The sequence below is a fragment of the Mirounga angustirostris genome, unplaced genomic scaffold (genome assembly GCF_029215605.1).
Source record: "Mirounga angustirostris isolate CCGP_5_RB_7025 unplaced genomic scaffold, mMirAng1.0.hap1 SCAF_5, whole genome shotgun sequence".
Taxonomy (NCBI): domain Eukaryota; kingdom Metazoa; phylum Chordata; class Mammalia; order Carnivora; family Phocidae; genus Mirounga; species Mirounga angustirostris.
Genome location: NW_026991713.1, coordinates 100919979 through 100942087, shown reverse-complemented (window position 1 = coordinate 100942087; position 22109 = coordinate 100919979). Strand labels below are relative to the sequence as shown.

General features: G+C 35.6%; 1 protein-coding gene and 1 pseudogene across 8 annotated transcripts in view; one reads left to right on the top strand and one right to left on the bottom strand.

Annotated features, from left to right (window-relative positions):
- WNK1 (WNK lysine deficient protein kinase 1) overlaps positions 1-22109 on the bottom strand; it is a 143551-nt gene that overhangs the window by 65028 nt on the left and 56414 nt on the right. For all 8 annotated transcript variants that reach the window (XM_045874090.3, XM_045874096.3, XM_064591727.1 and 5 more), the window contains exons 3-4: positions 9469-9689; positions 7304-7461 (exon numbers count right to left, since the gene is read on the bottom strand). In XM_045874090.3, coding sequence (XP_045730046.1) covers positions 7304-7461; positions 9469-9689 — 379 coding nt within the window. The remainder of the gene's footprint in view (positions 1-7303; positions 7462-9468; positions 9690-22109) is intronic.
- LOC123844078 (hsc70-interacting protein-like) lies at positions 16504-17614 on the top strand (annotated as a pseudogene).

Sequence of the window (22109 nt, the reverse complement as noted above, 5' to 3'; positions counted from 1 at the left end):
AATGGTGAAAAACTGAAAACAGGGTAGATACTATACTAAGAATATGGAAAAGTGATACTGGTCTTTCTCAGTTCTATTAAATTAACGTGAAAAACTCAATGATTTAAGAAGGGGATTTTGAGCTTGAGTCTGTATCTACAAATAAAGATACATTTGTTTATTAGTATAGTGTCTCAAATGCCTTTTCTTAAAAATCAAATTTTTTTTTATTTTATCAAGTAATTACTTATAAATTTTTATCTGATCTGATGGCAGTGCTGTGCTATCTGAAGCCAAAGAACTCTGAAACACTGGTTTTAGTCCTCAGCCTCTAATGAGCAACTTTTGAATCAAGTGTGGCTACGGGGTGCCTGGGTGGCTCAGTTATTGGGCGTCTGCCTTCAGCTCGAGTCGTGGTCCCGGGGTCCTGGGATCGAGCCCCACATCGGGCTCTCTGCTCAGCGGGAAGCCTGCTTCTCCCTCTCCCACTCCCCCTGCTTTTGTTCCCTCTCTCGCCGTCTCTCTGTATCAAATAAATAAATAAATCTTAAAAAAATAAAAATATAAAAAAAACCCGTAACAGTATTTGGCTATGTTTTCCACCTACTCATCCTTATAGTCATTACTTTTAATCAGCTAATCATATTTGTTGGATTAGATATAGAACAAGCATAAAATTTAGTGTCAGTCACCTATACATCTTGCATTTAAAAAAACTGTTACTACCATATAATTTATAACTTGATTTCTGTAAATAGCAGTTATTTTTATACTTCATTTTACATAAAGAAACCTAAAATTCCATGATCCCTTGAGACATTTTCAATACCAACCTTGATTTAGAAAAATAATAAGTGAATTTGCAAGATTAATCAGAGACACTTATCACTAAATAACAGAGACAGCCCAGTCAATACCTATTCAGTGTCTCTAACAACGGCCTACAAAACAGCAGAGCCATTGTCTGCTGGTACATAACAAAATTTACCCCCATTTCAAAATAGAAATATTATAAGACCAACAAAGGAGGCTGGTATGGCTGAGAGTGCTTAAATATATGGCTACCTAATGTGTATTTCATCTATCCAGTCTGTTTGATATAAAAAAACATTCAGGGACGCCTGGGTGGCTCAGTTGGTTAAGCGTCTGCCTTCGGCTCTGGTCATGATCTCAGGGTCCTGGGATCGAGTCCTGCATCGGGCTCCTTGCTCAGCGGGGAGCCTGCTTCTCCTTCTGCTTGCTGCCCCCCCCGTTGTTTACTCTCTCTGACAAATAAATAAAATATTAAAAAAAAAATTTAGTATTGTTGTCAAGTAAATAAGATATTGGTTCATAAACCTTTGTGTTTCAAGTCCAGAATGATCACCTCAAGCAGTAAAATTGGGTTTAAGAGGTTATTTCTAAGACCAATACCAGTAATAAGTATGGCCACTGAAAAAATGCTTTTATGTTAAAACCTCTTATGTTTTCATCACAGAATTAAAGTGAAATTTCTCTTCTGACAGAGAGAAAAAGAGTGCCCACAAATTTTCAGAGCTAATAATTTAAGTAGCTACTTGATTGCACTGAGATTCTCACATCTACTGTAAGTACAGAGGTGAACAGCATTCTAATAGAGGAACATTATCACCACTTTTACAGATTAGTAATTACTTACAGAACTCTTCAGTGGAGAATTTTTTTACGAAGTTCTGGTGACATGTGTTTAGAATAGCAGTCAACAACTTTTTCTGTTAAGAGCCCAAACAGTACATATTTTAAGCTTTTGGAACCACACAGTCTGTTCCAGTTACTCACTCTGCCATTGTAATGTGTGAAAACAAAGATAATACAGAACAAATCAGTGTGGCTATGCTTTATTACTTTAGTTATGGACACTGAAGTGCTCACATGACATGAAATATTTTTCTTTTGATTTTTCCCCCAATCACTTAAAATGCAGAAACCATTCTTAGTCATGGGTTGTACCAAAATGGCCAGCCTGATCTGGCCCATAGGTCATAGTTCACTAATCCCTGGTTTAGAGTATGATAGAATGAAGAAAAGTAATAGATTGTAAGTTAGTAAATAAAATACACAAACCATTCCATATGCAAATTTATAATTTTATAGTCTTAAAGTTATACATTTAACCTTATAATCAAGTTTAATGATCAAGATCCATCTTCTTAATAGGATATGTATTTACAATGGGTATTTATTCTGTATTATTTATTTTCATAAATGGCAAGTGAAAAATAACTTAGCTTAATTGAATTCTAATTTATAAAGAAAATAAACCTCTCATCCTTTCACTCTGGCTATCTCTACTACAAATCCTTATTTCAGTCTATCAGTCATTCCTTTCGATTATTCCCACAGCCTCTTAACTGAGTTTTCAGCTTTTAGTCCTTCATAAATCCATTCTCCACTCTGGAGCCAGATTGATTGATTGATTGATTGATTGATTGATTAAAAGATTTTATTTATTTATTTGACAGAGAGAGACACGGTGAGAGAGGGAACACAAGCAGGGGGAGTGGGAGAGGGAGAAGCAGGCTTCCCACTGAGCAGGGAGCCCGATGCAGGACTCGATCCCAGGGTCCTGGGATCATGACCTGAGCTGAAGGCAGACTAAGCCACCCAGGCACCCCCAGAATAATTTTTCTAAAAATTTAAAATTTAAGTTTGATCTTATGACACCTACCACCCAGTCTTAAAGTACTGCAATAGTTCCCCCAATGCTCGAGTATAGTTTAAGCTTTCCTTTCCTCTCTTATCCTATTTCTTTCTTTTCCCACTTCCAAATTCTACAGACATACAAATAATAGATTTCTCACATGCAACACTATTAACTTAGTCTCTCCCTATTTAACATCATTTTCCCAACCTGTTCAAACTCAATTAGGCACCACTCTAATGCTTCCATTAAGTAGCTATCCCAAGAATAACTGGTTTTATACCATATGGTAACTATCTGGCTTGTCTTTTCTCCCTCACCTAATAAGTTCTTAAGAGACAAGGATTTGGGTTTTACTTAACAAGAATATTTAATACCTAGTATCTAGAAAAAAATCTGGAACAGAGTAGACTTAAATATTTGTTGGATGAACCCATGAACTATTGAACTATTACGGGTTGAATTGTTGCCCTCCCAAAAGATATGTTAAAATTCTAACCCTCAGTATCTCAGAATCTGACCTTATTTGAAAACAGGATCATTGCAATTATAATCAGTTAAGGTGAGGTCATCCTGGATCCTCACCACCACGTGAGATAGACACAGAAGTGCTGCAGATGCAAGCCAAGAAATGCCAAGGACTGCTAGCAAACCATCAGAAAAGGTAAGAGGCAACCAAAATTTTTCCCCTCCGTATGACCTTGCTATAACCTTGATTTTGGACTTCTGGCCTCAGAATTGTGAGACAATAAATTTCTGCTGGTTTAAATCACCCAGTTTGTGGCTCTTTGTTATAACAGCCCCTGAAAACTATGCCCAAACACTTGGTGAACCAATTTACACTTTAGGTGTATACATTTCCTGTGTCTCCCTATACCCCAAACCTCAACTCTTCCTTGCAAGTTAGGTTAAAAAAAATTAATCAATATGTGTGGACATAGTAAGGTAGCTTAATGTAATAGGATATAATAGAATAGATGATTAAATTCACATATTTGGATTCAAACAAGGATTTGTACAGGACCTATAGAAACAACTGGGTGGTTCAGATTTGTTTTAATTCAGTATTTTAATTTGTCAACTATTCTGTCATTTCTAGCAAAATCAGGAGAGTTAATGAAAGGAAATAAAATCCAAGGCAACTTTAAAAAAACAGCAAATTACCCTTAGGAAAAGTAAAAAAAAAAATAAAAGTAATTCACTTATAAAATTTTACTTATTATTCCTGTAGTTAATTTTTAAAAACAAACTCTCATTGGTTATTTCAGTGAAAAAGTTGAGAATTACATGTTTATCTTCTCTTACACAGACTGTATAATTACTACGGGAGAGGAATCTGACATATCAAGAGATAGGTCTCTTTTTTCTCTAGAAAATTCCTAGAAGCCAACCATTACTCAGTCTTTTGTTTTTTCAACTTTATCCCTAAATTCTGTTCATTAAACTAAGAGTCAGCCTTTTTTCCCCCAATTCTTTCTTACAAGTAAAGCGTATACCCACACTTGCCAAGCCTTATGTTTCTTTAAGAACTATATTTGCAGATTAAATTATCTTGTATATAGAAAATCTTAAGGAATCTACTATAAGCTATTAGAATAAATTCAGTAAGTTTATTAGATTCAAAATCAGTATGCAAACACCAACAGTATTTGTAATGAACAATCCGAAAAGATGAAATAAAAAACTCAATTCCATTTATAATAGAATCCCCCCCAAAATACATTACTCAGGAATAAACTTAATAAAAAAAGTCCAAGATTTATACTCTGAAAACTACAAAACACCACTGAAAGAAATTACAAAAGATCTAAGTAAATGGAAAAATATCCCATGTTCTAAGATGGCAAACCTCCAAACTGATTTATGGATTCAATGCCATATGTACCAGGATTCCAGCTGAATTGCAAAAATTGACAAGCTGATTCTAAAACTTATACAGAGTTGCAAAGGACCAAGAAGAGCCAAAACCTGAAGAATAAATAGGAGGACTCAAACTTCCCAACTCAAAACTTACTACAAAGCAAGACATATAGATCATGGAACAGAACTGAGGGTTCAGGAATAAATTCATGTGCCTATGGTCAACTGATTTTCAGCAAGGGTGAAATCATTCAATGGAGAAATAATAGTCTTTTCAACAAATGGTACTGGGACAGGTGGATAGTTGTCACAAGCAAAAGAATCAAGTTAAAATCCTTACCTCACACCACATACAAAAATTATCTCAAAATGAATCAAAGATCTAATTATAAGAACTAAAACTCATAGAAGAAAACACATAGGGGTAAATGTTCATGACTTGAGGTTTGGAAATGGATTCTTAGATATGACATCAAAAGCATGAGAAAAACTAAAGATAAAATATATAAACTTGGCCTCATCAAAATGAAAAACTTTTATGTCCTAAAGGGCACTAGTAATATAGTGACAGTAGTAAGAAAAGACAACTGGGGTGTCTGGGGTGGCTGAGTCAGTTAAGTGTCTGACTCTTGATTTCAGCTCAGGTCTTGATCTCAGGGTCGAGCGACTGAGCCCCGTGTCTGGCTCCGAACTGAGGGTGGAGATTTGAGATTTGAGATTCTCTGATTCTCTCTCTGTCCTTCCCCCTGGCTCTCTCTCTCAAAATAAATAAACAAATCTTAAAAAAAAAAAAAAAATACAACTGACAGAATGGGAGAAGACATTAGAAATCCTCTATCTCATAAAGGATTTCTATCTAGAATATATAAAGAACCCATAAAACTCAATAATAAAAAGACAAATAACCCAATTAAAAACCAAGCAAAGGATCTGAATAGGCATTTTTCCAAAGGAGAAAAGACAAAAAGTCAATAAGCTCTTATCATCATACTGTAATTACAACTGTTTGCTTACACACTTATCTTCTATATTGGAGCTAGTTTTCTGAAGACAGGGAATATATATGTTATTCATCTTTAATTACCTGTTGTCAGGTTCTGGACTTGGCATGTAGCAGGGATTCAGAAAATGTTGCGTGTATTTGCATTTGAGACTTATATTTGGGATAGTGCTAAAGATAAGGACAGAATTAAACAAATACTTTGTAAAGATAAGATTACAAATCTTAAAGGAGAATATAAAGCAATAAAAATAAACAGCAAGCACCTATATATAGTGCTTATTATATGCTAAGCACCATTTTAAATGCTTTAGATTAATTCAATTTTTGAACTCCTAAGTAAAATAATCAATTACAAATAAAATGCTATGATTCAGAATAGTTGAGAGGCTCAGAGAAAGCAAAAATCATTATGTAGTGAAGCCCATCAGATAAAATTTTGTGGGGGAAGTCTGTTAAATCCTGTATATAAAAACTGACTGGATAGTAGAAGAGCACACACAGAAAGTAAAGAGCATGTACAAATGGAGAGGAAAAAAGGAAAGGATGTGGCATATATGCAAGATAATAAAGAGGACCGGCTTCACTAAAAAAAGGTGTTTAGATAAAGATGAGGAACAGCAAAGATTATAATAAGAATTTGTACATGCTTTCATAAGCAAACTGGTATCATGTAAGTTTCTTACACCAAAAAGAAATAGCAAGGAAATTCAACTAGTTCAAGTGAAGCAGAAAAACAAATTCATACTGTTAACTACTTCAGGATGACAGTGTAAGGTGTGAAGTAAGTAAGATGTGAAAGCAGAGTTCTGACAATGGGAATGAAAAAGGCCTATACCTAAGAGTTATTCTGAACCAAGAACCTGATAAATAGGATATGGTGAATAGAAAAACAAGGAATCAAATGTACTTCTTGAGGTTTCAAGAATTCTAAATAAAACACAGGGAGGAACCATCCAGTGAATACCCCATCCTACCCCCAAAGAAAAAAGTGATAATGTAAATTATTAGGCATTGGGGGGAAGAATAGGGAATACTGAACTTTGGAATATAGATACAGAACTCTATCTAAGAAGCAAAGCAGATGAACTTTCTAAGGGCAAAATAGAATAGTGATTAGGATACTTATCACAGAATTATTTGAAGGCTAAACAAACTACATTTACTACATTTCTCCTGCCCTCACCCAGCCTGAGAAAAAGAAAGGAGGGGGCAACAGTTGTAAATTAAGAGACATAACAATAAAGTATCTTCTGTGGACCCTGACGGGGTCCACAAAACACCGACTGTAAACAGACATCTCTGAAACATCAGGGGAAATATCTTAATAGATTAGGATATTTAGATGATCCAGAAATTACTGTTATGCTTTGAACTCTGTGGTACTTATAAATGATTTAATAAATTCATAAATCAATTTTAAACTATTTAGGGAAAGATCTGTGAACAAAGCAACTTGAGTTAAGAGCATTATTTTTAACTCAGAAATTTGTTTTATGGTTGGAGGGAATGAGAACCTAGATGAATAAGTTAGGGTTTGAAAAGTAGTAATGAGAGTATTTTTAAACATAATATATCTCAAAATAAAGTTTTAAATGTATGCAAGGAGAATCCAGAATATACTGGTACTTCTTTGATCTTTATTTTTGCTCTCACTAAATCAGAAGCAATAAAATCCCTCAACTCCCTCTTCCCCCAACAACTGAGTGTGCTTTCTATTGTTCTCTTTTGCATGGTTCGATGACATCCAGCTTGGCATTCCTTTTTTGGTGTGACTTAAGCTCACTAATCATGCTAAGACTTACACTGGTCACTCGACGGTAGATCTGAGCAGCATTTTGGCATTCTGAGTAAGGGTATTCAGATGTGGCCATCTCAAGCATGCACATCCCAAAAGCATAAACGTCAACAGATTCATCGTATTTTTCCTCATACATCTCGGGGGCCATGAACTCTGGGGTACCTTAAATTAAAAGAACAATTCAGACTCAATGTGAGCAGAGGCTACAGATATTACTCACCTGGGGAAGAAGCAGAGGGGTTGACCTGTGAGATAGAAGGAAGTGGAAGGAGGGAAGAGAAGAGAGAAGAGTGGTGGGGGCAGGGAAGAGGAAGAAAATCTTAGTCTCTTTGCTGCATGGCCTTCATAAAAGAAACTAGAACAGGGTCAAGTGTCTATTTACTGTTTCAAACGGATTACTGTTATACAATGTCAAAATGGAGACTTGGATAAGAGAAAAACTGATATAACTCATAACGAAAACAAATGGAAGGAAAAGTAAGAGACTAGCAAGAAATAAAGAGGATATAATGGCATCTACCAATAAGACAAGGTGGGTTAAAAAAGATCAAAATACTTGTCTGCCCCCTACTGTATGGTAGCTGTAAGGTTAATATTTATAGCTAGTCTTTGGCCATTAACATTCCTCCTGATCAGTTTCACTTTTAAGGAGGCCTTGCAGTGAAAAATCTAACATTCAATATGTTTTTTAAAAGAAAAAAATAAAGTGTAATTGTCTATAAAGGCCATTCACCAGAGCCCCTTTCTTCACCTACTTACCATACCACCTGCAGTACACAAATAAGTCTACTGCAGATAACAAGAAAAATAGTGAAGGGCATCTTAACAGATTTTATAGACAAAAAATAAATACACACAAATGGAAAACTCAAATACAGAGTGAGTTATAAGAATAGTGTGGTCTCACAGACCAGGTTTTCCAATGTTTCCAAAGAAATTAAGTCTGGATACCTCAAACTATAGGGCATTTCCAAGAATAGGCTTACATACTACGATTTAAACAAAAAAAGAGGGGGAAAACTCTCTTGGGTTAGAGATTTTTAAGGAGCCAAAGACAAAGAAATGTTTCCTTTTCCTGTAAGGAAGGCAAAAAGGAAATTCAGCTTTAAATAACTCTTTTCCAATTCTTCTTGTTAATCTATTTTAAGAAAATTTAAAAATAGCATTCCGAATCCAAGTCACATAATATTCTATGGAGAACACTATTTTATAAGAATGTACAAATTACTGGTGTTCTATGGTTTTCTTTTAATACATAAAATTCTAGCCCACTTAAAAATTAATGGTTTCCTTGCTGTCACCACCTTTGGGGGGAGAATAGAGTATTTGTAAAGATTTCAAGTTTTCAAAGTGTCATATCCTCTTCAGAGAGTGAAAGTTTATCAAAATAATAAGCATTAAATTATTTTTCCAGCTGCAACTCTCTAACATTTAGTTGAAAGTCTGAAAGGACAGCCTCGTTCTTTAGATCAGTGATTCTCAACAAGGGGGCAATTTTGTTACCCAGGGACATTTAGTCCAGAGACATTTTTGGTTGTAACAACTGTGGGGGAGCTGGAAAGGGGATGTGCTCCTGGCATCTAAATAATCTTATAATGCACAAGAAAGCCCTTACAAACAACAAAGAACTATCCAACCCCAAATGTCAAATAATATTGGGTTGAAAAGCTGTTTCAGATATATCTTCTGAAGAGTAGGAGTAAGAAAAGTTAAAACCAAGTTCTCGGAATAAACTCATTTTCACATTTTGAAACAAAGTCTTAACAGGTAGAAACTTTTGAATACATATATATCTAACACTTTCTGAGAAAGTAAACTACATATAAATTTAATTTCTTTTATAAGAAAGTAACTCTATTAAGTACATAATACTACACATCAACCGAATGACCCAATAAGATTGATAGTTACATAAGGTTTTGTCAACAAAGTTCACCTTACTTCTCTTCACGTAACTTTGTAACTTTACAAAACATTGTTAGTCTTCAGATGATTCTAGAAGCATATAGAGAACTCCACATCTCATAAGTAAAACTGATCACTTCTTGAGTTCAAGCTAGGAATTTTTGAAGGCTTATTTCACATAATAAAAGCTTTGACAGGGTCAGGTTTCTAAATAAAAGGATTATCAGAAAACCAGTTAGGATGCAAGGCACACCTGAAACATACCTATCACACTCTTGGCAAAAGAAGCGCGCTTCAGGGTTGCCAGACCTAGGTCTCCAATCTTGACTGAGCCTGTAGGACCAGTGATAAAGATGTTGTCACACTTAAGATCTCGGTGAATAATAGGTGGAGTTCGAGTATGAAGAAACTGAAGTCCTTTAAGGATCTGACGGCACCAGCTTCTTAGAACTTTGATCTTCATCACCTTAAACCTTTTCAGGTACCTAGAGAAGGCAAAGCACACCAAACAGGTTATCAATGATATGAGTTTACTGCTTTGAAGAATTCCATTAATTCTAGCATATCTGAGATGGGAATATCAAATTTACACTATTAAGATTCAGTAACCTTAAAAGTTAGTGATACTTTTAGCAAGGTTAAAGGGGAAAGGATAACAAGTGGTTGGTAAATGAATTCTAACAACAAAGCACAGAAAGTGAATTCCTTAAAACTGGGTTAACTAATAAAATAACTTAGAAGAGATAAAAAATAAACAACAACAATAAAAAAATAAAAGTTAAGGGGTGGAATTTGACTTCTGGTAAATGGAGTAATTCTTACTGGACACAGAACTGTAGTAAAAAATATAAAAACAACTACTTCAAGACTCTTGAGAGCAATCAAAATTAGGCATAAATTGGAAGGGAGTTCACATGAGGGGAAAGAAAGCACTGCTTGAGCTTCCTATTTTCTAAATCTTTTCACAGTTGAGGGAAGGTGCCAGCCTGAACATGCAGATCAGCTCAATTCTAAACAGAAGCCTGTAGTCTTATTAGCTGAGAAACAGGAAGACAGAGTTCAAGATGACCACAGCAGCTAGCACAGTGCTGTCCAAAAGAACTTTCTATAATGATAGTCTGTTCCATATAGTATTCACTAGACAAATATAAATTAAAATTTAAAATTCCATTTTTCAGCTGCACTAGCCACATTTTAAGTGTTCAACAGCCACATGTATCAAGTGGCTACCATTTAGGATAGTACAGATTATAAAATATTTCCATCAGCACAGAGTTCCAGTGGACAGCAGAGATCTAGAAAGTAAAAGAGGGAAATCCCAGGGGCGCCTGGGTGACTCAGTCAGTTAAGCGTCTGCCTTCAGCTCAGGTCATGATCCCAGGGTTCTGGGATCAAGCCCTGCATCGGGCTCCCTGCTCAGCGGGAAGCCTGCTTCTCCCTCTCTCACTCCCTCTGCTTGTGTTCCCTCTCTCGCTGTGTGTCTCTCTGTCAAATAAATAAATAAAATCTTTAAAAAAAAAAAAGGAGGGAAATCCCAGAAGGGTGGTATAAAAGGGAGCCCCAAATCCTGAATATTCATTCTGCCCAAATCTCTGGTTGACCTCTGAAATACGTATTTTGTGAAGCAGATTCCAAGCAGCCCAGCTAATGCTAAAAGAATAGAACAGAGATTTCTGATGCTACCCACTGCTGGAAAGATAAAGTTTGTGGATTGGCTTCAGACATCTGAAAATATTCAGAATTATGAAGATATAAAAAATTACATTTGCCTCTTAGTATCTTTAAAATACACATGCCTAACTAAAGAACAATTTATAACATTGTATTATAGGGTCTATAGAATACCTAAATGTAACATATATAAAAATTATAGCACAAAGAACAAGTATCAGGGACAACTGAAACTTTATCTGTAGCAAGGTTCCTTTACATGAAATTGTACAATATCAACCCAAAGTTTATTGTGAAAAGTTAAAGATATAAACACAATCTCAAAAGCAATTGCTTTTTAAAAACAACAACAAAACAACACAAGAAGGTTTCAACTAAAAAGCTAATACAGGAACTAAAATGAAATTCTACTTCACTTGGATGAGGTAATTAAAACTAATGGTGAAAATTGGTTTTATGGTTTAAAAAAATACTGAAACATATTACCTCTGTAGGGTGAGGGAAGGGCTGCCTAGGAGCCATAAGGGCATTTACTAAGATAAAAATGTTCTATACCTTAACAGGATTTTGATTACATAAGTGAATATGCCTTTGTCAAAATTCATAGAATGATACCATTATGATCGATTACACTTTTCATCATATTTAAATATTACTGTAAGGAAAAACAAAGCATATAAATATTAGAACTTTAATGAAATGAGCACTTAAGTGTTTACGTGAAGCATACTGATGTCTACAACTTACAATGGAATAAATAAAATTAATAAAATGATCAAGTATATAAAATAGATAACTATATATTAACCTTGTATCTTATAATTTCATTAAATTTATTTAGAAACATTGGAATTTTCTATGTGAACAATTACATAACCTGCGAACAAGGGCAGTGGTATTTCTTCCTTTCCAATCTTTATGCCTTTTACTAGTTTTCCCTGTGTTTACGCCTTATTGCAATGGGTGGCCCTCTGAAACAATAGTGAATATAAGTGGTTAAAACAAGCATTCTTGCTTTGTTCCTAATCTCAGAGGCAATGGTTAAGTTTGACATATTAGTTATAGGCTGGAGGAAGTTCCCTACTATTCCTAGTTTGGCTAAGAGTTTTTAGCCATGAATAGATAGATATTGAATTGTCAAATACTTTTTGACAGATTTTGAAAATATGGCTTTTCTCCTTTATTCTGTTAATGCTGAATAACATTGATTCACTCAATGTTAAACCAACTTTGTGATCCTGGGATAAACCCTCTGGTATTGATGTATTGTGATTGCTGGATCCAATCTGCTATTATTTTGTAAAGGATTTTTGCATCAATATTCATGAAGGACATTGTTCTTTAAAAATTTTTTTCCATAATATCTTAGGTTCTGGTATTAGTGTTATGCTGGCTTCATAAAATGAGTTAGACTCTAACTGTTCCACCTCTATTTTTTGAGAAAATTCAACACAGTGGATTTTCCCATTTTTTAGTAAGATAAAATATACATAAAACTTACCATTTTAAAGTGATATTAATTAATTCATACTGTTATGAAATCATCACCACCAACTATCTCCAGAACTCTTTTCATCTTGAAAACTGAAACTTCATACCCATTGAACAATAACTCCCCAAAACCAACCCCCCTTGGGTTCTGGCAACCACCCCTCTACTTTCTGTTTCTATGAATCAACTACTCTAGGTATCTCATAGAAAGTGACATCAAGCAGTATTGGTATGTGACTTTTGTGACTGGCTTATTTCACGTTGCATAATGTCCTCAAGGTTCACTCATATTACAGCCCATGTTAGAATTTCCTTGCCATCCTTAAGGATGAAAACTATTCCACTGTGTGTGTAGACAGACAGACAGACAGACACACACACACACACACACACACATTTTGCTTATCCATTCTTTTCTTGATGGACACTTGGGCTGCTTCTACCTTTTAGCTATTGTAAATAATGCAACTATAAATATGGGTATACAAATATCTCTTCAAGACCCTGCTTCCAATTCTTTTGGGTATGAACCCATAAGTGGAAGTGTTCGGTCATATGGTAATTAAGTTGAGATATAATCGACATATAACATTATATTTGTCTCAGATGTACAACGTAATGATTCAAAATGATCTATATATATTGCAAAACGATCACCACAATAAGTCTAGTTACTATGTATCAATACACAGTTACAGGTTTTTTCTTCTTGTGATGAGAACTTTTAAGATCTACTCTTTGCAACTTTAAAACATGTAATACAGCATTATTAACTGTAGTCACCATGCTGTATATTACATCCCCAGGACTTACTTATTTTATAACTAAAAGTTTGTACCTTTTGACCACTGTCACCCATTACATACACTCCACCCCCGTGCCCCCAACTACAGCAATCACCAATCTGTTCTCTGTATTTATGAGTTCAGTTTTTTCTTGTTTTGAGTATTTTTAAATTTTTTTAGACGTCACATATAAGTGAGATCATACAGTATTTGTCTTTCTCTATCTGACTTATTTAACTTAGCATAATGCCTTCAAAGTCCATCCACATTGTTACAAATGGCAAAATTTCCTTTTTATGGATGAACAATATTAATAACCCATCATACATATACACCACATCTTCTTTATCCATTCATGTTGTAAATAAAGCTGTAATGAACAGGTGGTACATATATTTTTTCAAATTACAGTACTTCTAATTTTAATTTTTTGAGGAACCTCCATATAGTTTCCCACAATGGCTGCACCAATTTACATGTCCACCAACAGTACACAAGGGTTCCTTTTTCTCCACATCCTTGCCAACACTTGTTTTCCTTGTCTTTTTGATAATAGCCATTCTGACAGATATGAGGTGGTATCTCATTGTGATTTTGACTTATGTTTCCATAATGACCTGTATTTGTTGGCCATTAAATCTTTTTGGAGAAATGTCTATCCAGGTCCTTTGCCCGTTTCTAATAGGGTTTTTTAATGTTGTTGAATTTTGGGAGTTCTCTATATATTCCAGATATTAATCCCTTTTGAGTTATATGATTTGCAAGTATTTTCTCCCATTCTGTGAGTTGCTTTTTTACTCTATTAATAATATCTTTCAATGTACAGAAGTTTTTAATTTTTACAAAGTCCAATTTTAAACACATTGGATTTAAAAACCTTTGATATATGGCATACATTTCAGACAATACTAATAACAAAGTCACTTCTGCTTTCTGGTAGAGAGTAGTAAGTTTTCTTTTTATTGATGAAGACAGTGAGCCCAAAGTTATACAACTATTACAAGATAGAGATGGCAAGTGAATTCTTAAGCCTGAACTCCTGCTACTGCTTGACTGGCTACTCAATCTCTAATGCATACATTTAATTAAAAAATAAAATAAATATTTAAAATTATATATTTTGAGTCACATTTCATTTTTAGAAACCTATTTGTACAGAAATAAATAAGGACATAGGTATATACATGATAACTGTAGCATTGTTTTAAAGAGGAGATTGTGGACAAAAAGCTAAATATGGTTGAGAATGAAAAGTGGTGCCAAAGATAGGGATATTAGTTAAGAACCACCAGAACCAAACAAGAAAAGTACCATCAGTGCAGAAGACCGACTAAATAAATAAATAAAGGGTCTCTCTAATACAGCATCTCTAAGTCCTTCATTATGGCTGACTCATGCCCAATCACCTTGAAGAAAAGCCTAGTAGTCGAAAAGTCTTGCCCTCATAACCATAGCTCCTAATCAGCTTTTCAATGCTGAGTTATTTAATATAAACTGACAACCAACTCATGGTTAAATAGGGTTAATTATGGTACTCATCCCACAAAATTGGAGGACTAAATGTTAAGCACAATGGCTGCCAAAAACTAGAGCACAGGAAATTTTAGCTAATAATAATAATAATTAAAAATTATTAAACAGACACTAACAGAAGTTCTATCACTGAAAAATAACTAAAATGAAAAATTCACTAAAAAGTTTGAACAGCAGATGGAGCAAGCAGAAGAAGCTGCAAACCTGAAAACACATCAACTGAAATCATGTAGTTTGAACAGCAGAAAGGAAAAAAAAAATAAAGAAAACTCAATAGAGCCTAATAGTCCTGGGGCGCCTGGGTGGCTCAGTTGTTGGGCGTCTGCCTTCGGCTCAGGTCATGATCCCAGGGTCCTGGGATCAAGTCCTGCATTGGGCTCCATGCTCCACAGGAAGTCTGCTTCTCCCTCTCCCACTCCCCCCTGCTTCTGTTCCCTCTCTCACTGTGTCTCTCTCTGTCAAATAAATAAATACAATATTAAAAAAAAAAAAAGAGCCTAACAGTCCTGTGGGGTACCACCAAGCTGATCAACATATGTGTGATGGGAGCCCCAAATAAGAAGGAACAGAAAGAGTATTTGATAAAATAATGGTCACAAACTTTCTAAGTTTGATAAAAGACATGAATCTACATATCTGAGAAGCTCAACAAACTCCAAGAAAGACACATGCAAAGAGATTCACATTTATATATTACATTCAAACTGTTGAAAACCAGAGACAAGAGAATCTTGAAAGCAAGAGAGAAGCAACTCATCATAATCAAGAGATCCTCAATAAAATTAACAGTCAACTTCTCAGCAGAAACCATAGAAGGTAGAAGGCAGAGGAAAGTGCTGAAAGGTGGGGGGAAAACCTGTCAATCAAGAATTTTATATCTAGCAAAAAATATCCTTCAAAAATGAAGCCAGAATTAAGACATGGTCAGATAAACAAAAGCTGAGGGACTGTTGTCAGTACACCTGCCCTACAGGAAATGCTAAAGCAAGTCCTTCAGGCTGAAATGCAAGGACAATGGACAAAAATTTGAAGCCATAGGAAAAAATAAAATCTCTGGTAAAGATAACTACTTAGCTAAATATAAAAACCAGTATTAATGTATTTTTGGCTTGTAACCTCTCTGTTCATTTCCTACATGATTTAAAAGGCAAACACAGATCAATAATTATAAGTCTGTATTAATGGGAACACAATGCATAAAGATGCAATTTGCATCTGTGCAAAATCTACAAAAACACAAAACAGGTGCAAAGCTATATAAGAGAAAAGATTTTGAAGCTACTGAAGCTAAGTTGGTAACATTTCAAACTAGACTGTTAGAAATTTATGGTGTTAATTGTAATCCTTAAGGTAGCCACTAAGAAAATATCTATGAAATATATACAAGGGAAACAAGAAGGGTATTAAAATGGTACACTACAAAGAAAAATTTTTTTAAAAAGCAGTAATGAAAACAAGGAACAAAAAAGATGTCAAATATACAAAAAACAAACAGCAAAAAGTGCTTATCACCAATTACTTCAAGTATAAATGGATTAAATTTTCTAATCAAAGACAGAGATGGCTGAATGGAGATACCTAAGATCCAACTACATGCTGTCTACAAGAGACTCACTTTGGATTCAAAGACCCACACAAAATGAAAGGACAGAAAAAGATATTCCATGTGAACAGTAACCAAAAGAGAATGAGGTGGCTATATTAATATCAGACAAAATAGACTAAATCAAAAACTGATACAAACACGATCATGCTGAGCTAGTGCCTGCGCCTGGAATTGGGCTGCAACCTCAGCAACATCTGCCACCGCCTCTGGACCATGGACCCCTGCAAAGTGAGCGATCTTTGGGCCTTTGAGAAAATGTGGAAGCAAAATCCGAGTATTCTGCAAACTGAGCAAATGAGCTTCCTGCGGGAGTGCGTGGAGAACATGGATGGTAAAATACCACCTGCCACTCATAAAACTAAATCAGAAGACAGTATCAAGGAAGAAAAAACAGATAGTAAGAAGGTGGAGGAAAACATAAAGACAGACAAACCATCAAGTGGGGAAAGTGATCTAGAAAATGACAATGAAGGTGTGATTGAACCAGATACTGATGCCCCTCAAGAAATGGGAGATGAAAATGTAGAGATAACCGAGGAAATGATGGATCGGGCAAATGATAAAAAAGTGGCTGTCACTGATGCCCTAAATGATGGTCAACTACAGAAGGCCTTTGACTTGTTCACAGATGCCATCAAACTGAATCCTCGCTTGGCCATTTCGTATGCCAAGAGAGCCAGTGTCTTCATCAAATTACAGAAGCCAAATGCTGCCATTTGAGACTGTGACAGAGCTATTGAAATAAATCCTGATTCAGCTCAGCCTTGTAAGTGGCGAGGGAAAGCACAAAGATTTCTGGGCCGTTGGGAAGAAGCAGCACACGATCTTGCCCTTGCTTGTAAACTGGATTACGATGAAGAAGCTAGTGCAATGCTGAAGGGAGTTCAACTGAGGGCCCAGAAAATTGCTTAACATCGGAGAAAGTATGAGCAAAAAACGTGAAGAGCGAGAGATCAAAGAAAGAATAGAAAGGGTTAAGAAGGCTCGGGAAGAACATGAGAGAGCCCAGAGGGAGGAAGAAGCCAGAAGACAATCAGGAGCTCAGTATGGCTCTTTCCCAGGTGACTTTCCTGGGGGAATGCCTGGTAATTTCCCTGGAGGAATGCCTGAAATGGCAGGGAGGATGCCTGGAATGGCAGGAATACCTGGGCTCAATGAAATTCTTAGTGATCCAGAGGTTCTTGTAGCCATGCAGGATCCAGAAGTTATGGTGGCCTTCCAGAATGTGGCCCAGAACCCAGCGAATATGTCAAAATATCAGAGCAACCCAAAGGTTATGAATCTCATCAGTAAATTGTCAGCCAAACTTGGAGGTCAAGCATAATGCCCTTCTGACAAATAAAGCCCTGGCTGAAGGAAAAGCAACTTCGATCACCTAATGGATGTCACAATAATACAAACCAGTGTACCTCTGACCTTCTCATGAAGAAAGCTGGGGTGCTGTGAAGAGAACCCCCATCTCTCTGCCCCACGTGCAACTGAAATATTTCTACTGTGGTTTGCCATTAGGGTATTCATTCGGATAATGTCTTCCTACTAGGAATTACAAACTTTAAACACTTTTTAAACCTTTAAATAAAAATATTTAAAAACATATTAAAAGGGTGTGTTAGTCCCTACATTTTTCTTTACTAATCATTTCAGTTTTTTTCCTTTGGATTAATTGGGCAAGGAAGATACTTCAGTGTGGAAGATTTATTGCTCCAGCTGAGTGAAATAAAGGTTTATTAGTGGGAAGCAAATATAACATTTAAATAGATGAATTCTGAGTTGGAGATATGGTTTCTGAGGCATTCTGACTTGTTTTTTTAAAATGCTTTATTTCTTAAACACAATTTACTTGGATAAAACCACTGGGACCACCAGTACTGCAGTAGGACCTGGGTAGGGACTGGAAGTGCTTGGCAGGGCAGCAGCAACCTTATCCCTTTTATAGAGTGTGTACCCTTGTGCAGATGCATTTAAATATTACACTGTGGTGAAGGGATGATTTTTATAATGCTGCAGTAGAATTGGATTACTTAGTTGTGTTCTTATCTGATATAGAAAATAGATGTTTTGCATTATTTCAACATAAGGGGAAAAAACTGATACAAGAGATAAAGAATATGTATTGATAAAAGGGTCAATTTATCAAGATTATAACAATTATAAACATAATACACATCAGAGTTCCTAAATACATGAAGCAAATATTGACAGAATTGAGAGGAGGAGTACACAGTTCTACAGTAAAAGTTGGAGAATTAATAGCCCACTTTCAAAAATGGATAGACCATTTAGACAGAAGATCATTAAGGCAGTAGAGGATTTGAATAATACTATAAACCACCTAAACATAAGAGAAATATATGGAACATGACACCCAACAACAGATGAATACATATTCTTAAGAACACATGGAACATTCCCTCAAGAAACCTCCCAACAAAGAAAAGTCCAGGACTACATGGTTTCACTGTTGAGTTCTACCAAATATTTAAAGGAAAACCACTAATCCTTCTCAAACTCTTCCAAAAAGTAGAAAAGGAGGAAACGCTTCCAAAAAGCAGAAAAGTAGAAAATGACTTCATAAGTCACTCATTTGCCCTGTCAGTAAAGACACCACAAGAAAACTACATACCAATATCTCCTATGAATACAGATGCAAAAATCATCAAGAAAACATTAGCCAACTGAATCTAACAGCATGGTAAAAGAATTATACACCAAGTACAAATTATCCATAAAATGGAAGTATCCCTCAACATTAGAAAATCAGTCAACATAATACACATTAGTAGAACAAAGATTAAAAAAAACAACAAAAAAACCCTCATGATCATCTCGATACAGAAAAAGCAGTAGATAAATTCCAATACCTTTCATGATAAAAATACTCAAACTACGAATAGCAGAGAATATATGATAAAGAACATTATGAAAAGATTGTAACAAACCAAAGTTGATGTAAACCAAACTTTACATCATACTCAATAATGAAACACTGAAAGCTTTCTCACTAAGATTAGAAATAAGACAAGGATAACCAGTGTTATTCAACATTGTACTAGAAATTCTAGTCAGAGCAACTAAGCAAGAAAAAGAAATAAAAGTATACAAATTGGAAAGGAAGTAAAACTGTATTTGTAGATGTCAAGATCCTATATAAAGAAAATACCAAAGAACACACACACACACTCTCACAACTAGAGTTAATAAAACAATTCATCAAAGTTGCAAGATTGCAAGATCAACATACACAAATTAGTTGTGTTCCATACACCAACAATTAACAACCTGAAAAGGAAATTAAGAAAACAATTCCATTTTGCAAAAGCATCCCAAAGAATAAAATACAGTGGAATAAATTTAACCAAGGAGGTAAAAGGCCTATACGTTAGAAACTAGAAAACACTGTTGAAAAATTAAATAAAATGTAAAAACATCTTGTCACATGGATTGGAAAACTTAATATAGTTAGTTAGATGGCAGTACTACCCAAAGTGACCTACAGAGTCAATGCATCTATAAATATATTTGATTCTATCTACAGATACTATCAAAATTCTATCAGCCTTCTTGCAGAAATGGAAAACTAATTCTCAAATTCACATGGAATTGCAGGGACCTCAAATAGCCAAAACAATATATATTTTTTAAAGATTTTATTTATTCATTTGACAGAGAGAGAGAAAGCACAAGCAGGAGAGTAGCAGAGGGAGAGGGAGAAGCAGGCTCTCAGCTGAGCAGGGAGCCCGACGCAGGACTCGATCCCAGGACCCTGGGATCATGACCTGAGCTGAAGGCAGACTCTTAACTGACTGAGCCACCCAGGCACCCCTAGCCAAAACAATATTGAAAAAGAAAACAAAATTGGAGAACACACACTTCCCAATTTGAAAACATATTACAAAGCTACAGTAATCAAAATAGTGTGGTACTGGCTAGGGACAGATATACAGACTAACAGCATAGTATCAAGAGTCCAGAAATAAACCCATACATCTATGGTTAAATGATTTTTGACAAAGGTACCAAGACCATTCAATAGGGATAGAACAGTCCCTTGAACAAACAATGCTGGGTAACTGGACATCCCTATGCAATAGAAGGAAGTTGGGTCCCATACCTCACACATACATAAAAGTTTACTCAAACTGAAACAAATGTAAATATAAGAGACAAACCTGTAGAAGTTTTAGAAGAAAACTTACGGGTAAATCTGCGCAATCTTGGTTTTGGCAATAGATTCTTAGATACAACATCAAAAGTACTAGCAACAAGAAAAAACAAGTAAATTGGACTTCATCAATATTAAAAACTTTATACATCACAGGACATTATCAAGGAAGTAAAAAGACAACCTACAGAATGGGAGACAGTATTTGCAAATCATGTATCTGAGAAAGGCTTACAGAATATATAAAGAACTCTTACAACTCAACAATAATAAAAAAAATTAAAAATGGGCAAAGAACTTGAACAGAGATTTGTCCAAAAGACATGATGGAATAGACATTTCTCCAAAGATAGATAAATGACCAACATACACATGACAAGATGCTCAACATCATTAGACACTAGGAATGCAAATCAAAACCCACAATGAGATACTATGTCACACTTGGTAGGATGGCTATGAAAATAATAAACAAGTGTTGGCAAGGATGTGGAGAAACTGAAACTCACAGATTGTTGGTGGGAATGTAAAATGGTTCAGTCACTGTGGAAAACCATTTGGTGGTTCCTCAAAGAGTTAAACATAGAATTACCATGACTTAGCAATTCCACTTGTAGGCATACATCCAAAAGAAATGAAAATATATACTCAAAACCTTATACACAAATATTTACAGCAGGACTACTAATGATAGCCAAAAGGTGGAAACAAATCAAATGTCTATAAACAAAGGAATGGTTGTGGTACATCCATGAAACAAAATATTATGTGGTCATAAAAAGGAATGAAGTACTAATATGTGCAACATCGTGAACCTTGAAAACATTATGCTAAGTGAAAGTCAAACACAAAAGGCCCCATTATTTTATGACTCCAATTATATGAAATATCTTGATCAGATAAAACCAGAGACAAAAACCAGTTAGTGGTTGCCAAGGGCTGGGATAAGGGGGAAATGGGGAGTTGTTTAATGCGTTTCAGTTTGTAGGACTGAAGAGTGCTGAAAAATGATTGCACAACAATGTCAATATACTTAATATTACTGAGCTACACACTTAAAAATGACTAAGATGGCAAATTTTATATGTTTTTCTTTTTAAGATTCTGTTTGAGAGAGAGAGAGTGCGAGAGAGACAGCCCAAGTTGGTAGAGGGGCGGAGGGAGAGGGAGAAAGAAGCAGACTCCCCGCTGAGCAGGAAGCCTGACAGGGATCCCAGGACCCTGAGATCATGACCTGAGCCAAAGGCAGACACTTAACTGGCTGAGCCACCCAGATGCCCTGTTTTTTATCACAGAAAAAATTCCTATCCATAAATCCTAGAGGTCAGTACAATTCCTCATCTTGCACATGGAGAACTGAGGCCCAGATATGGGAAGCTTTTTGCCCCAAATCACAGTTGGGCAGAAGCAGAGCTAGGAGTAGAACTCATCACTCCTACTCTGTCTAGTACTCTATTTTTTTTTAAAGATTTTATTTATTTTTGATAGAGAGAGAGAGTGTACAAGCAGGGGAAGCAGCGGGCAGAGGGAGAGGGAGAAGCAGGCTCCGTGCTAAGCAGGGAGCCCGATGTGGGACTCGATCCCAGGACCCTGGGATCATGACCTGAGCTGAAGACAGATGCTTAACCATCTGAGCCACCCAGGTGCCCTAGTGCTC